General features: G+C 47.5%; 1 protein-coding gene across 5 annotated transcripts in view; it reads right to left on the bottom strand.

The window, feature by feature from the left end:
* The window catches only part of KHDRBS1 (KH RNA binding domain containing, signal transduction associated 1), a 30,111-nt gene extending 19,046 nt beyond the window's left edge, over positions 1-11,065 (bottom strand). For 3 of the 5 annotated variants that reach the window (XR_014785178.1, XR_014785180.1, XR_014785179.1), the window contains exons 1-2: positions 10,358-10,786; positions 554-678 (exon numbers count right to left, since the gene is read on the bottom strand). Coding sequence is in view for 2 of the 5 variants with exons in the window: in XM_084816064.1 (XP_084672190.1) it covers positions 554-678; positions 10,358-10,694 (462 nt within the window). In the remaining 3 variants the exon portion in view is untranslated. Of the gene's footprint in view, positions 1-553; positions 679-10,357 lie in introns of all 5 variants that reach the window. The other 2 variants (XM_084816064.1, XM_084816063.1) reach the window with 2 other exon arrangements.
* Between the last annotated feature and the right edge of the window lie 5,973 nt (positions 11,066-17,038).

Genomic DNA, 17,038 nt, shown 5'->3' with positions numbered 1-17,038 from the left:
TCTGCCATTCCTTGCTTCCTGCCCAGCATGCTTGAAACTACCTTCCAGATCACCCGCACAATGCCACCCCTCTCTTCCTTCATATTTCTCCTCAAAACCCACCTTTTTTGTGAAGCCTTTGTCACAGCCACCTGGTCCGCATGCCCTACTGTAGCTAAGCCTGCACAACTGAAATAACTGCATCTTCCCCTTTCCCTGTTTCCCCTGTAGCAAATTTGAGACTGTAAGCTCCTCAGGCAGGAATCTGTTCTGTTATACTTTGTAAGGCACCATGCACATTGAAGGTGCTAAATAAATAAAAAATAATGAGAGGATGCAGAAAAAGTATATGCCAATAATGAAAGCTCTTAAGTACACAATGTGTATCACAAGCCTATGTTCAAGCATGCTAGAAATGCCAAAAAGGGATATAGCAGAAATACTTTGGAATTATTTCAGAATAGTAATAAATGGGTTAGCATAAGCCAAGACAGCACAGAGTGAAATCTGCTGGGTGCAGAATTTGACATTAGCATCAGTTTACACAAGGTTTTAGCTATTTGCCAGCCTTCACCTTGGGGTACTGCTTCACTGGGATCAGAACTCGTTCCTTCAGCTTCATGTTCTTATGGGAAAACAAGTCCAGATACGTTTCTTCTTCATCCTTCTTGGATTCACCCTTCTGAACTTTGTCGATTTCTAAAGAAGACAACGCATACTTCAGTTACCACTAAATTTAGTTTTAACATAACAAAATGTACATGACATGTGCACAAGTGAGAGCAGCAGTGGATGGTGCCAAGCAGTAGCTGGCCTGAACGCCTTCCACATCATGCCTCATCTCAAGGCTCCTGTCCTGTGAAAATGAGCGCCCAATTCAGGGTAAGCAAGGGTATTAGGGATTACAACTCCCTTTCATCAAGGCAGCAGGCATTTTGGAACCAGTGAAGTGTTTATCTTACGTTTAATCTACACTTAAACATTCCAATTCCTATGATCTGGTATCCAATTTTGTAATTTACAAATCAAGACAATCATATTTATAGCTAATATGATTTGCCATAATTATGACATGAAGCCCAAGCATTTCTAAGAAAACTGTAGAAAAGATCAGGTCCCAAACTCTCCAAACTCTGAGCCCTCTCATCTGCGGTAATTAATACTAGAAGGAAATGTCTGGTGTGAGACCCTCAAGAACTTGATCTTGCTTGCTTGTTTTTATGAAGGGATGAAATAGGATGACCCAGCTCTGGTTGTGACATCATGTATTTGAAGCTGTGTACATTGGTACTAGAAGCGATCCCAAGAATGTAACTCACAAGCTCCAACTGACAAGACTGGGCTGTTTTCCAAGTTCCAAAGCCTTCTCTGTGCAGGGCTGGATGAAACATAAGAATTGCAAGATTGTGGTACTACACTTTTGGATACGGCTTGAGAAGCTACAGTGTGATGTTATGTTTCTGAGGATGCAATGAGGGCAGCACCCAAGTCACAGAAACTGTGAGACTGCACTCAGTAACTATAGAACAAAGGTGGGCCTAACAGTAAAAATACCTCCATTTGAGGTATTTGAGTTGGAGGCAAGGTGCCCAACCCAAGTCAAAACCAACTCTGAGCACAATTAAAATACAGAAACTGTTCTGCTGTCTTGCTTTTTCTTTTTTCTAAAAAGTGACCTTGAACACCCTTCTAACGCATATTTTCAGGCTCTTAAATATTATATTGATTTTCATAGAACTCACTGAAGCATGCTGAAATTTTCCCAATTTAATTTTTTTTTGCACACAGAATAAAGGTTTTGAAACCACAAGCTGTTAAACACGGCTAAGAGAAGTACTCAAGCATAGAAACCAATTTCTTCTGTTAAGAGCTACAGTTTAGAAAACAACTGCCTTCTCCAGGGGCTGGATGTACATGGCAGACATACACAGTAAAATAAATTCTGTTTTAAAGGGCAACCAATCTTGCTGTAGCATTCTGACCTCAGAATCTCCAGATATAAACTATGGGTGTTCGGCTTTCTGCCGACGGGGTGAGAAGTGATCTTGTTAACAGCATCTAGAACTGGGGCAGGAGGGAAAGCTGGTGGATGGCAACTACAATCTTACTCTCTCACACACATGCATATGTAAGCAAAGCATTCGGAGCAATTCAAGAAGCTTCTAGGAGGATAGCTAGGGACATTCTCCAATTCTGCTTCTATTTTTCTAGGCTGAGAGGCCACCCCACTAGCCTTTCATTGCTCCAATGAAGTGGGGGGGGGTAACTAGCTCCATATGCCCAAGGGGACAATAATAGTACATGAAATTGCAGTTGACGGGCACTTCAAACATGACGCATTTCCACGTGCTTATGTACAAGAAAGAGCAAGTACACTATGTAGTATCATCACACTTGAGATGTGAAGGCCCAGAAAAACATGGTAATCATAGAATCATAGAATAGTAGGGTTGGAAGGGGCCTATAAGACCATCAAGTCCAACTCCCTGCTCAATGCAGGAATCCAAGTCAGGGCATCCCTGACAGATGGCTGTCCAGCCTCATCTTGAATGCCTCCAGTGTGGGAGAGCCCACAGCCTCCCTAGGTAATTGGTTCCATTGTTGTATTGCTCTAAAATTGAACTATTTTGGACTATGGATTTTTTTTTTTGTTTTAAGAATGCTTAAGACATGATGTTTATATATTGCTACCCAGTCTTTTGGAAGGACAGATACTGAAGCTCAAATATTTTGGCTACTGAATGCGAAGAGAAAACTCCCTGGAAAAGACCCTGATGCTGGGAAAGATTGAAGGCAAAAGGAGAAGGGGACGGCAGAGGATGAGATGGCTAGATAGCATCACTGATGCAATGAATGTGGACTTGAGCACACTCCGGCAGAGAGCGCAGGACAGGAAGGCCTGGCGTGCTATGGCCCATGGGGTCACGAAGAGTCGGACACGACTGAATGACTGAACAACAACCCAGTCTTCACTCCCCCCAAAATTATTTCTAAACATGAAGTAATAGGTAGACTTAGGGAGCAATCCTAAGGCTGCTAGTCAGTGGTTAGATGGCCATACGATCTCTGGCTTTCCAGGAACCGACCTTCCCCCCATTCCGCGCTGCCTTGCAGGCAGCGTGGAACAGCCCCCATCCTTCGCAATCCAAAGAGGAGGGCGGAGCAGCCAAGCCAAGGCATTCTGGGGAGGGGAAGGTGGAAATGCTGGTATGACACATCCTATGTGTCATCCGGCATCTTCCTCCCTGTCCTCCTTCCCATGGCCAAATAGCTGCAAATGCAGGGCAGAAGTGCGGAGGGAACGATCCACTCCGTGCTTCTCCTGCCCCGCATTGGATAGGCGGTAGCCTCCGAGTTTGGAGGCAGCTGCCTATTCCCATAGGATTGTGCCCTTAGACGTGTAAAATCTGTGGAAATTTTGAAGCCATGGGGGGAAAATGTTTTTTAATTCTCTAAGATTTCCAGCAGTTATTTTTTCCATTCCTTATTATGATTATTGATCTAATGTATCTTTTATTGATAGACACTTTAGACATGCTCCAAATCATGCTACGTTTCCAAACATGTAACTAGAGTCACTATCTCATATGTGAACAAAGTGCATTCTTGATAGTTTGGGTTTTGTGCTATAAAATCCTGTATTTCTGGGCTTGTTCTGGTTAGATATTGCAGCAGTTAAAGAATGTATTTCTAAAACCCACATGTGAGAAAAACACAGTAGGTTACCACCACATGATAAGGAACATGTGAGTTAACCCACCTATCTTTTTTGGAGATAAAAAACCCATTGAGGCTTGGGTCTATGGAACTCACTGCCACTATTTTTTAATAAAGTTCCCATTCAGACCTTACCTTTAGGGAATGCTTCCTCAGCTATAAAACCTTGAACCGCTGCCACCAAAATAAACCTCTACACCTAAAAGCAATTCAGTACCCCGCTCCTATGGCGCAGGCATGGGATTGACAGTACTAGAAAAAATGGTTCAAAATGAACAAGAATAGAGAATATTATGGGGATTATTTACAAAAGGAATGAAATGTTACTCTTCAAATAGTAGGTTGAGATTGCTTAAAGTTTCTCAAATTAAACACGTTTGGTTAGCATCCATAATAGGTAAGAGAATTTTCCCCAGCTAAATAAGCCCCCAACAGCTTTTCCTTCAGACCAAATTTCCCTAAACTCCACCTCAACCAATTCCTCACAAACAGAAACCGATGCTGTACATTAGTCTTCCTCTGCTTCCAGCTCTTCCTGCTTCTTCTGGCTTTTAGGATGTTTCAAATGTTTCAGGGACCAAGTTCCTAAAGTGTATGATGTATAACTTGATTTGCTTATAAAATTACCCTGTTTGGTATCTAAAGTATAGTTTATTCAGACAATTAGAGTGTCACTAACTACCTCTGGGATCCCACTGTGGTGCCTGCAGCCACCTCCAAGCTCCCTGTCTCTCATGATTTTTAAAAGCAGCGTTGTAAAGACATTATTATTTTTAAACAAAGAGGCTGTTCGCCAAGTGGACCACAGTGGCATTCTTAGAAAATAAAAATGGTGCGCTGCTGCAGCCCAGCACTTCATTTTGATGTGTGCCCAGTGACTCAGAAAAATAAAAATGTAGGCTGAAGGTGATGGGAGAATACTGGAGGGCTAGCGTGTAGAGACAGCAACTTGGGGCGGCAGACTGGATGGCGGGGATGAGAGGAGTATTTTGCCTGTGCTTTGCCTGGCCTTGTTTTTTTTTGGTGTGGTCTGGCTTGTTTACTTGGTGTGGTGTGTGCTTTGCCTGGATTTGTGTGTTTCTCTGAGCATCATCCATCTGCCTTCTGTGAAATGGGCATTGAAGCAGAAAACTGTGTTCAGAAGAGAGGTTTTGTGATTGGGAGTACAAGACCACACCTCTGCCTTGTATGTTCTTGGGAATGTTATTTTTCCTTTAGCTTTACCAGTTTGCCTTTGGGAAAAGGGGGCTTTGTGACTGGTCACACCCACCATGGCAGCCATTTTGTGAAGTGGGCAAACTCCCCCATGGCAGCCATTTTGTGAGAGCATCCACATCACTTTAGATGTGCCCATCAGCCCAAAAAGGTTGGGGACCTCAGAACTGAGTTTACTTTTAAATGTTTTGAATTGATAATTTTGCACAAACCAAATTATGCGTAATATATTTTAAGTTCCTATCCTAAAGTAACAAAGTGACTTTAAATCTCTAAAGAGTGCTAAAAATATTTATATTTTTTTCAATTTTCCCCAAAATTTTCAGCTTCCCCCCCATGGCTTCAAACTTTCTACATGTTTAACATCTCTACATCACAGATACATCTACTCCTCTACATATAGGTTTGGAGGTGCTAGAAGACTGTGAGCAATCACATCTTCGCAGCATGAACACAGCTAGATAGACATGTGTGATCATTACACACATTTTATATACGTTTTGCAAACTTTTTCCTATATGGGAGTAGTTTCTATGTAGGAAATTTATCAGGTTTGAATCAGTAGTTATTAACCATTACTAGAAAACTTTCAAACATATTAGTCTGAGAGAGTTGAAGCGTCTCTAAAGCATGGACTGAAGAGCACTTCCCTCTTAAGAAAACTCCAAATATTAAGGAAAACATGGCACTTCCATTAGTTTCCAATAACTACAAATCCTAGTCTAATCTTCAAATGTATGTACGAAACATAAACACTGGAGATACGTATAACTCAAGCAAATGGATTTTACTCTCCAAGGGTTTTAAAAAAGCAGAATACCCTGCTGGTATGTTGTTTGGCAGATGTAATGCAATACTCAATATTACATTTCAACTCCCACTCATACAACCAGCACTTTGCTAAATGGGAACAGAACACTGTTCTCTGTGTATGAATTAACAAGGTTATGCTTCACTTATATGGTTCCACCAACATGACTCTGAAAAGGCTTGGAAACAGCCACTGGAAAGAGTCTGCCAGAGGACAATGCTAGTCAAATAATTAATGCTAGTCTGGACAAACTCTATGAGCCATTCATGAGTAATTTTAGAGAAATACAATTGGTTTGGGTAAAACCACAAGTCATATGGCAGACCTCTTGATCTAACTTTTATTTATATTGTTTTCTAAATAATATTTTAAGATTTATTGTGAATTTATTATAACCTGCTTTGAGCGCACTTGTGAATGAAATGTAGCTTTAAAAACTAAACTTAAATATAAAATAATAAAATTAAGTGTCAAACCTAACTGTTAGAAGATGAGTTACTAGATGAAGAGAACTATATTGTATTGTGTTTGTGCTGACTGGCTAATCTAGTGTGATGACATTAAATGTTCGGTCCCTCAGGGAACTTAAAAAACTGAAGCCCAGTTTGTGAGGGAAGAAAAGGCTAGGTGTTCAAATTTGGCTAGGATTAGAACTTTACACACGGAGGACAAGGACTGGGAAAAAGCCCCAGAGTTGTATGTATGTATGTATTTATAGATATTTATCATCAAACACAACAAACTGGAAAAGAGGAATCTAATGGAAAGGTAGCTGAAAACATTCTGAAATTGGCAGAGGAGACAGAATTGAGGTGGGGGGCGGTTCTGAAGATGTTTCACATTACATACAGAAGGGACCATATGCTATTGGGAGAGGAAGAAAAGTAGCTGGGAGGCTGGCCAAGAAACAATGGTGGCAGAGTAAGCAGCGGCTTGAGAAGCAGGAACCTGAGTGGTTGGTGTCTGTCCTTTGTAGTTGAAAAAAGGGGGAGCCGGGGATAAAGCAGAATTGGGCAAAAGTACACATAGGTCCTAGAGACAGCAGGGGCTGCACACTATTTAATTATTTTTATGAATCATATTAAAGAAATTTCTGAGTACAAAAACAAGACTTCATACAGAGGACAAAATTACGTTCCTGGGAATGGCTGTTGGAAAAGTTTGTTTTCAGAAGGCACCAAAAAGGGTTGATGTCTGCTGAATTTGTAGTGGGGTAGGGAGTTCCAGAGAGAACAGAGGGAGCCAAGGGGCATAGATCTAGAGCAGCCTTCCCCAAACCAACACATGCCAGAAGATTTGGACTACAGTTCCCTTCAGCCCCAGCCAGCATTGCAACAGTCAGGAGTGCTGGGTGATGTTGTCCAAAACATCTGGAGGGCACCAGATGTTTTGGATAACATCTGGGGAAGGCTCATCATAGCTGTGTGATCTGGCAACCCAAGGAGGTAACGAGGGTGAAGCAGCAGCAAGTGGTGGCAAGGGCAACTTTCCTATATTGATTTGAACTATCCAGCCAATTATTTGGCCGTAGGCATCTAGTTCTTCATGCATTATGGGACTAGAAGTGTCCACGAATTTTGGAAAATAGTTATTAGAGCAGATGAAACAATAAAACTTGTGATTAATAAATACACTGTGCACCTAGAATCTAGGTCCTAGGGGTTCTTTGTGGAATGATGGCAGAGCCTGGAAGGCTGTAGGACTGTTTTTGCAGATGGAATTTATTGTTGTTGGAATTTACTGTTTTGGAGCGTCTGGAATGATCTTGCATTAAGATTCTCTACTAATAGGATCCATGCATTTGTATAATACAACATGAAACTTCTCAGTTACAGAAAATAAAACAGGAACAGGCCTTTCATCCTGCAAGATTAAATCAGAGCACCCCTGAACTGGTTTGAAAAACAAAGCCATTTGCTTTAACGGCATGTTCTCTGCTTTACAAGGCCCTTGGATCAAGAACTCTCCCCATCTCACCCACCAGTCAAAAACCTAGCATTTCCCCTTTGTTCTAAATTTTGACTAGTTATTTCTGTGCAGTTGGGTTCATTTGATATAGCAAGAGCCTGAAAGCACAGCAGCTGCACTGTGGCGATTAGACACTGTCAGAAGGGGAAGGAAGGTGCTAGTGAGATAAAGACTGCTATTTCCACTCTGTTTAGTTCCAGTAGAAGCATGACACAAGGACTAATGCAGATATGCATAGCAATGAACAAGAGGTAGATTACAAAACCCCCTGTCTCCGCAGGAAGGGAAGAGCAGAGATACACAGAAAGCTCCTCTGTTGGAATAAAACATAAAAAGAACAATCACAATGCTCAGGAAAAATTCTTGGGCCTAATTTTTAAGTCCACCTCTGACCACTGATTAAGATCAAAATTTCAACTAAAACAATTGTTCAGAGTACATACACTACTACCGCTATCACAAACTTTGCTGGGCAGAAAGCTGGTGTGAAAGCTCCAGCTCACCCAGAGCACGAGGTGACTAATGCCACATGGCACTCTCTCCCCACTACAAACTAACTGGTGTGAAACCACAAAGGGAGTCCTCACAGCCCTGAGTCCTGTATATGTTTCCAGCAGAATGAACAAAGATTACAGTTGCACAAGAGAAGAAACACAGAGCAGCATCTAACTACTCAGAGGGCAGAGGTCACCCATTCCCATAACTTCCAGGTCCAAGGGGAGACAGCAGCAGAGAATGGATATGGCCTGCCTACAGAAGTGGGTGGGGAACCTCTTTCAGTGTAAGGGCCGGATTCCATTTTGGAGAAGCTCTTGGAGGCTAAATTTCAGTGGTGGGTGAGGCTGAAGGCAAAGGCAAGAGTGATGGGCCTAAACAGTACCAGCATATTGTAAGCTTTAACCTCTCCTTGCCAATAACTGAGCCTTAGGAGAGGCATTGCAACATTTTAGAATGGGGGGAAAACTGCACAAAAGCTGGGAAGCCATCAAAGGATCAATGTTTGGGGATGGGGGTGTGGCCACCTGGGGAACCCCAGAAGGCAAGACTGAGACCCCAGGAGGGCTGGATTTGGCCCCCAAGCTTGAAATTTTCTACCCCTGGCCTACAACATAATCTAAGGATCCAACGATATCCTTCCTCTACATGAGGGGTAGGCAACCTGGTGCTCTCCAGATGTTTTGGATTACAACTCCCACTGCCACGTCTGGGGCTGATGGGTGTTGTAGTCCCCCAAATCTGAATAGCATCAGGTTGCTTGCTCCTGCTCTGCACCCACCCCTCCTCAATATTTACAGAAGGACCAGAGCAGCATATTTCCACCCCTCAGCTGCACCCCCTTAATTTCCCCTAATCACTCTGCAATAAAACATTTTGAAGGAAATTAAAGTGCAGTACCATCACTAGGATAACCATATGTAAAGAGGTAGCGCTGGCTCTTCGGCTTAGAAACGGGGATGAGCACCGCACCCTAGAGTCGGACACGACTGGTTGGGGACACCTTTACCTTTTTATATAAGAAATACTTCCATTAGGCAAGGCTTGAGCTTGTAAAATTGTACTGGACAAAATTATCTTCTATGCCATTACTAAAGGTACAAGAGCTCTGAACTCTATTTCCACTTGATCACCTCGGTAAACTATCTGGTGAATGAGCCTTGACACCCCCCCCCCCCACATTTGGGCAATACCTCTGTATCCAATCAAAAAAAGGTCCAATAAGGAAGCTTATGCTACAAAATATGAGCACACAAGGCTTTGTTCACACAGTACTTTTTAAAGAGTCATGTACGCCTAATTTCACTGGGAAGTGTTCACTTGAAAAAGCGAACAAGGCAAGTGTGAAACAAACTCGTGCTTGCAAACACATAATGCACACACATACATGTCTGGTACACACATGGTTGATAACTCAACCGCAGTATTGTGCGATTCATCAGCAATCAAGTAGGCTGGTTGCAGCATCAAGTACACTGCTAGACCTTCCTATTGCCTCTAACATGTTTTCCAATCCAAGTCAGGTCTCAGGTGCACAGAATCAAGTGATGCACTTGAGAACCAGCCCGCACTCATTAGGAAGCCTGGACTGGGCTGCAGCTTCCTACCCAATGAACCCTCAGCAATAAACCTGTCTTTACCACTGCATAATGTGTGAAAGTTCCTTGCACTACTAGACATTTGATAGCGGTATCTCTAGTCCATAGCACTTCGATTTGCACTGATACCTACTGGCTATGCTAGTGTGATGGCTCCGAGTGTTTTCTTGGGAGAACTTAAGGAACTTTTGTCCAGACTCTGAACGGGAAGGGAAACTTGCCAATTTGGCCCTTACATTATCAGACTGTAGACCACACCAGCAGAGACCCGTTTCTGCTGCTAATCTGTACAGCACCGTGCTCCCCCTGACCCGGGGGGGGGGCCCTTTTGCGAGGGGCTCATGAGCGGCTACTTCTAGAAGGTTGCAGCGGGCGAGGCGCGGTTTGGTTAGAACCGAGGGCAGGGCTTACGGATTTCGCTGAAGCCGCCGCCCGAGCTCCGGCGACCGGATCTGCTTCAAAGGAGAAGCGGCCTATGGACACGTTAACCAAGCAACGGACCGAAGGCCGCGCCAGGGCAGCCTCGGCGCGGCCACGCCCGCCCGGCGGCCCCCCCGCGCGACAGGGAAGTTACCCGCTTGCAGCAGCTGCATGGCGTGGGTGAAGGAGGGGTCCAGGCTGTCCTTCTCGGCCATGAGTTCGGGCAGGTACTTGCTCTCGGGCTCGGCCTTGGCCGCGGGCCCCGCGCCGGGCATCAGCGGGGTGGGGGCGACGCTGGGGGCCGGCGGGCCGGCCGAGCCGGTGGCCGAGGGCGGCAGGAGGGGCGGCGGCTGGGCCCCGCGCACCCCCCCGCCCCCGCCCCGCGGCGGCCTCCGCGGGGAAGCCGCGGCCTGAGGCGCCTGCAGCCGGGCGGCGGCGGGGCCTGGGGCCCGGCCCAGGCGGGCGGCGGCGAGGTCCTCGCGGCGCTGCATCCGCGGCCGAAGGAGCGGTAAAGGCGCGCGAGGGAACAGGGCTGCCACGCCGACGGAGCGCCGGGGCCACCGGGGCAGGAAGCGGAGCGGAAACGCCTCGCGCTGGCCTCGCCTTTCGCTCTCGCGCTCTCCGCCTCGCGCCCGAGCACGACCGCCGCCAACCGTCCTCCGGCTCAAGCCACGACTGCGCCTGCGCAGGCCTCGCTCCGGCGCCGACTGCGCACGCGCCAGCCCGGGGCCGCCTCGCCGCGAACAACAACCCCAAAAAAGACGCGCCGGGAGGAGCTGCGCAGGCGCCGCGCTCTCTCGACGGCGGCGCCCTTCTCTTCCCTTCCGCTCGCCACGCTCGCGCTCACGCGCCGCGCATGCGCGCTCGGCAAAATAGAAACCCGTGGTGGGGGCCGGGCTCGGTTCTTTGGCGAGCACATAGAGACAAGAAAAGCAAGACCTCAGCGCCTTGCGGTACTTTGGAGACTAACAAAAGTCCGCGGCCGTAATGCAATTCGGAAGCCTTTAAGGTGCCGCAAGACTCTTCTTTGTTCTTGCTGCAACGGACTAACACTACGTCCCCCAGAAAGCCTTCCCCGGGATGGGGATGCTGGGAGTTGTAGTATAACATGTCTGGAGGGCACAGGGTTGGGGAAGGAGCTGACCGGAGAGGACAACGGAGAAATCCAAGAAGTACGCGGAGCAGGGAAAGAATGCGGAGAATGGCCGCGCCCCTGGGCCCCCCTTTTGTTCCCTGTGGGAAGAGGCCGCTGCTCTCCTCGGGGAGAACAAGAAGGGGTCTCAGGGAACCGGGAAGTTCGGATCCCTGCGCTTTTCTACCACCTTGTATCTGTATGTACCGAGGCCCGCCCTGCTCGTGCCTTCCAGGGCGCGATCCTGCGCATGTGCAGACGGAGCGAAGGCCCACAACTCCCCGCGCTCGGCCGGGGAATGCTGGGAGCTGTAGGCCTTTCCGCCGTCTGAACGTGCGTAGGGTTGCGCCCCACGCCAGGGGTTCTTTCGTGTGAGAAGCCTGGTCCAGGCCGCATTCCTAAACGTTCCACGGAGGTGACCCGTCCGTGGCGATGTTCAAACGGCCCGCCGGCCCCAGTTTTCGGCCCTGCAGTGTAGTCCACTCACGTGGCAGGTTGGGCGGGGGGGCAGGGCCCGCCCAGCCCAAATCCAGGACCGAGTCGCGTGCGGAAGCCTGCTATGCCGCTGACTCCCCTGCAGCTGGGCCCTGATTTTGTCCTGCGCACGTTTGCACAGGCGCACCGCTGGGGCTTGCTCCCAAGTAAGCCTGAATAGGATTGCAGCCTTACCATGGAAAAAGTCACATTTCCCCCCACACAAAATAAGACCTAAATCGGACAGACCGAAGTTAGAACTGCTGTCCTGCTTGCTATCTTTTGTTTGGCTGTCCATCCATACCTGGATTTTTACGTTGTTTTCTACACGCAGCTCTCCCTTCTGACGAGGGAGGCCCTAAATTGGATTTCTAGGTGAGCCCGGATGCTGCGCTCTGTGAGAGTCTAGCGGTTTGACCCTATGTCTGCTCAGAAGTAAGCCCCATTGAGTTCAGTGGGACCTACTATCAGTTAACTCTGCACAGGACTGTGCAATCCTATTCCCACTTTACTTGGGAGTAAGCTCCACTGAACACAATGAGACTTACATCTGAGTAGACATGTATAGGATTGCGGCGCAACTCGCACCGAATGTAGCTGCCTCACCAAGGACAAAGCTTAAGAGGCCAAATGCACTACTGCGCATGATAGAACAGTGTGTGCATGCTTTGTGGGCTTGGTACCACATCTATTATAAGTGTTTTCCCCCGTTAACAATTTTATGCAAGAATGCTGGTTAATACAAAGCTAATTAATAATCCATAACTGCCCATATTCTGACTCTGCCCTGCACCTCAGTGAGGCAAACTTTAAAAACAAGCAAATGAACACGGAAATTGTACATAGATCAACTTTTCATAAAGTTAGATTCTATTTTAATCTTTCAGTTGACGAGGGAGAGACATATCACTACTGTCGGTGCTAAAATAACTCAGAAATTGACTCCAGAATTGCAAATATATTTTTTTGTTTTTCCCAAAGTGAACTTTTGGGAATCCTTCCTTCCTTCCAGATCTGCCAGTTGCACAAGCTATGCCTGGTTTGAGGGTGTGTTTAGATTTTTCCATGTTCTCAAAACTAGCTATTGTAGAAGACTTGAGGATCCACTCCCTACAAGGTCTAGCCTCGTCCTAAATTATCCATGGGTCAAACCACTTCATGGATCGCTGCCTTGTTGTGGCGAAGGGGCTTGCGTAACTCAGTGAAGCCATAACCTATGCCATGCAGGGCCACCCAAGACGGACAGGTCATGGCAGAGAGTTCTGACAAAATGTGGTCCACTGGAGAAGGAAATGGCAACCCACTCTAGTATTCTTGCCAAGAAAACCCCATGAAACTTATCACAAGGCTAAAAGAGATGACGCCGGAAGATGAGCCCCTCAGGTCGGAAGGTGTCCAATATGCTACTGGGGAAGAGCAGAGGGTATTTCCAAGTAGCGCCAGAAAGAGTGAAGCGGCCAAAGCCGAAAGGACACTCAGCTGTGGATGTGTCTGGTGGTGAAAAGAAAATCCGATGCTGTAAAGAACAATATTGTTTAGGAACCTGGAATGTCAGATCAATGAATCAAGGTAAGCTGGAGGTGGTCAAACATGAGATGGCAAGATTGAACATCGACATCTTGGGAATCAGTGAACTAAAATGGACAGGCATGGGCGAATTTAATTCAGGTGACCATCATATCTACTATTGTGGGCAAGAATCCCTTAGAAGAAATGGAGTAGCACTCATAGTCAACAAAAGGGTGGGAAAAGCAGTACTGGGGTACAATCTTAAAAATGATAGAATGATCTCAGTACGAATCCAAGGCAAACCATTCAACATCACAGTAATTCAAGTCTATGCCCCAACCACTGAGGCCGAAGAAGCTGAGGTTGATCGGTTCTATGAAGACCTACAACACCTTCTAAAACTAACACCAAAAAAAGATTTCCTCTTCATCATAGGGGATTGGAATGCCAAAGTAGGAAGTCAAGAAATCATGGCATGTGGCCCCATCACTTCCTGGCATATAGAAGGGGAAGAAATGGAAGCAGTGACAGATTTTACTTTCTTGGGCTCCAAGATCACCGCAGACGGTGACTGTAGCCATGAAATTAAAAGACGCTTGCTCCTTGGGAGGAAAGCTATGGCACACCTAGACAGCATAGTAAGAAGCAGAGACATCACCTTGCTGACAAAGGTCTGTCTAATCAAAGCTATGGTTTTCCCAGTAGTAATGTATGGCTGTGAGAGCTGGACTATAAGGAAGTCTGAGCGCCGAAGGATTGATGCTTTCGAATTGTGGTGCTGGAGAAGACTCTTACGAGTCCCTTGGACTGCAAGGAGGTCAAATCAGTCAATCCTAGAGGAAATAAACCCTGAATGCTCATTGGAAGGACAGATACTGAAGCTGAAGCTCAAATATTTTGGCCACCTAATGCGAAGAGAAAACTCTCTGGAAAAGACCCTGATGCTGGGAAAGACTGAAGGCAAAAGGAGAAGGGGACGACAGAGGATGAGATGGCTAGATAGCATCACCGATGCAATGAATATGAACTTGAGCACACTCCGGGAGAGAGCAGAGGACAGGAACGCTTGGCGTGCTATGGTCCATGGGATCAATCAACATATTTGATCAAAACAATCACTGAAAGTATTTTAAATAATATAGGCACTTACTTTGTTATAATTTTAGGGCAACAAAATTTTATTTTGGTTTGGAATAGATAGGCTCCTGTTAAAATTCATTGAAGTGCTCCAATTAATTATTTTTTCAAAATGCCCTCAGGTAGTGATTTAGGACAGCTGTAAATTAGTTAAATATTACTTCAGGCTCCCATGAGATTAATTCATGCGCCCCCATTTATTTTTTATCTTTCATTTCTTAGCCTCAGCATTGAGTGTGGTATAGGAGAGGAATGTAATCTGGCTGTATATTTAATATTTTGGTCATACAAGCAATAGTTTCTTCTGAGTACGTGCAGAAATAACATTACACTCCAGAGTTGTCATCACTCATTCACCTAAGATATTCTGGGTTGGCTCATCACTATCTTGATTTATATCAAAGGGTTATGTATCTGTTGAATTCAAATGGTAAATTCTCCCAATGGAGGGAAGTAAATAGTGGGGTCCCACAGAAATCTGTATTAGGACCAATGCTTTTCAATCTGTTCATAAATTGGAGAGCCAGGGCCTGCAGGAGAGGCCACCACCACCACCGGGGAAGAGGCGGGCCTGCTGCTGCCGCCGCCGCCACCACCACCAGGCTCTCTGGAGACTTCTGCCTGGCAGACTGCCAGTCCTTGCAGGACCAGGCCCCCAAGTACCGAGCCAGCTGTGCTGCTCTACCTGCCCTCCCTGGAGGGGCTACATAAGCTGGCTGGCTGAGGAGGCCTGGGAGAGCCAGGGCCTGCAGGAGAGGCCACCACCACCGGGGAAGAGGCGCGCCTACTGCTGCTGGGCCTGCAGCAGCTGCCGCCACCACCACCTGGCCTTCCCTGTGGACTCCGGCCTGGCATTATTTTTAAGGGGATTTTTAATTGTTTTGTGTGTGTGTGTGTGTTTTCTTTTTCCTGGGGGATTTTGTTGTGGTTTTAGGGGTGGGTAGCCTGCCTGATAGGCGGGAGCGAGGGGGCATGTGTCCACCTGAGGGAGGCAGTGGGGTGAGTGTTGGGGGCCAGAAGATATCGAGGCTGGGCGGCAGGCGCTGGCGGAGCGCTAGGGGCAGGCCATGCCAGGTAAGGGGAACAAGGGAGAGATGTGTAGTATCTGTCCCCTGCTCCGGGCCTGTCCAGAGCCAAAGGATGGCTGGGGGAGGCGTGACCCCATCTTCTGGCCTTCGTTTGCTGCTCTGCAATGCCAGGTCTGTTACCCAGAAAACCTCCCTCATCCATGACATGATCCTGGATGAGGGTGCAGACCTGGCATGTATTACGGAGACCTGGCTGGCCGAGGCTGCTGCTCCAACCCTTGCAGCCATGTGTCCAGCTGGATTTTCGTATGCACAGCAGCCGAGGGCTGGGGATTGGGGAGGGGGAGTGGCTGTTATCTACCGAGAGTCCTTGGTCTTCACCAGACCCCCTCTCCAGGAGACCAAGGTTGCTGAGTGCATGTACTGGAGGTTGGGCCTGAAGGGCAGTCTGGGGATTCTGCTCGTGTACCGTCCACCCCGCTGCACGACTGACTCCCTGGCCGAGGTGCTTGAGGTGGTCTCTGATGTGCACGTGCAGTCCCCTAACTTACTGGTGTTGGGGGACTTCAACGTACATTCGGAGGCCATCCTCACAGGAGCACCTCGGGACTTCATGGAGACCGTGGCCTCCTGGGAGCTGCACCATATTCTAACTGGGCCCACCCATGTAGCCGGTCATGCACTAGACCTTGTGTTTGTTTCTGGAGAAGTGGGGAGTGATCTGGAAGTCGGGGGTATATCCACCACCCCCTTGTCATGGTCAGATCACTATCTGGTGACGTTGGACTTCTCGGTTCCACAACTGCTCTGCAGGGGTGGAGGACCCATTAAAATGGTCCGCCCCAGGCGTCTTATGATCCAAATGGATTCCTGAACGCGCTTGGGGATTCTCTGGGGCATGCCAACGGCCACTCGGTCGAGACCCTGGTGGGTGGCTGGAATGCCGCAATCACTGGGGCATTAGATCAGGTGGCTCCGAAACGCCCTCTCCCCCTGAACAGGGCTTGGACTGCACCATGGTTCAATCCGCGGTTACGAGCTCTGAAACAGGAGGTGAGATGGCTAGAGCGCCGGTGGCGGAAGTCTCGCTCCAAAGACGATCAGACACGGGCTAGAGCTGTATCTTCAGCCTATCACGTGGCGGTGAAGGCAGCAAAAAAGGAATATTATGCTGCCTCCATCACGTCTGCAGAGTGCTGTCCCAGGAGGCTGTTCCAAGTGGTCCGGAGCCTGGTCGGTCCTGTGGCTCCGGAACCACTGGAGCATTCTAAGGGCTCCTGTGAGGCCTTGGCAAGGCACTTTGCAGATAAAATTGATCAGATTAGGTGTGTTACTCTGCACGCTGTGGATACAGTTAGTGAGCAAGAGGTGGCCTGGGATCGGTTTTGTGGGATCGGTTCCAGCTTCTTCCTCCTGATGAAGTGGACAAGGTGCTTTCATCAGTACGGCCAACCACCTGCTTACTTGATCCTTGCCCATCTTGGCTCATTATGAGCTGCAGAGAGAGACTGGGTGAGGGGATCAATGCGGTGGTGAATGCCTCCCTTGAGGAGGG

This window comes from Heloderma suspectum, chromosome 10, assembly GCF_057233095.1.
Source record: "Heloderma suspectum isolate Gila_16-S chromosome 10, 16-S_ref, whole genome shotgun sequence".
Lineage (NCBI taxonomy): Eukaryota > Metazoa > Chordata > Lepidosauria > Squamata > Helodermatidae > Heloderma > Heloderma suspectum.
Note: the sequence above shows the minus strand (reverse complement) of the source record. Positions and strands in the feature narration are given on the sequence as shown.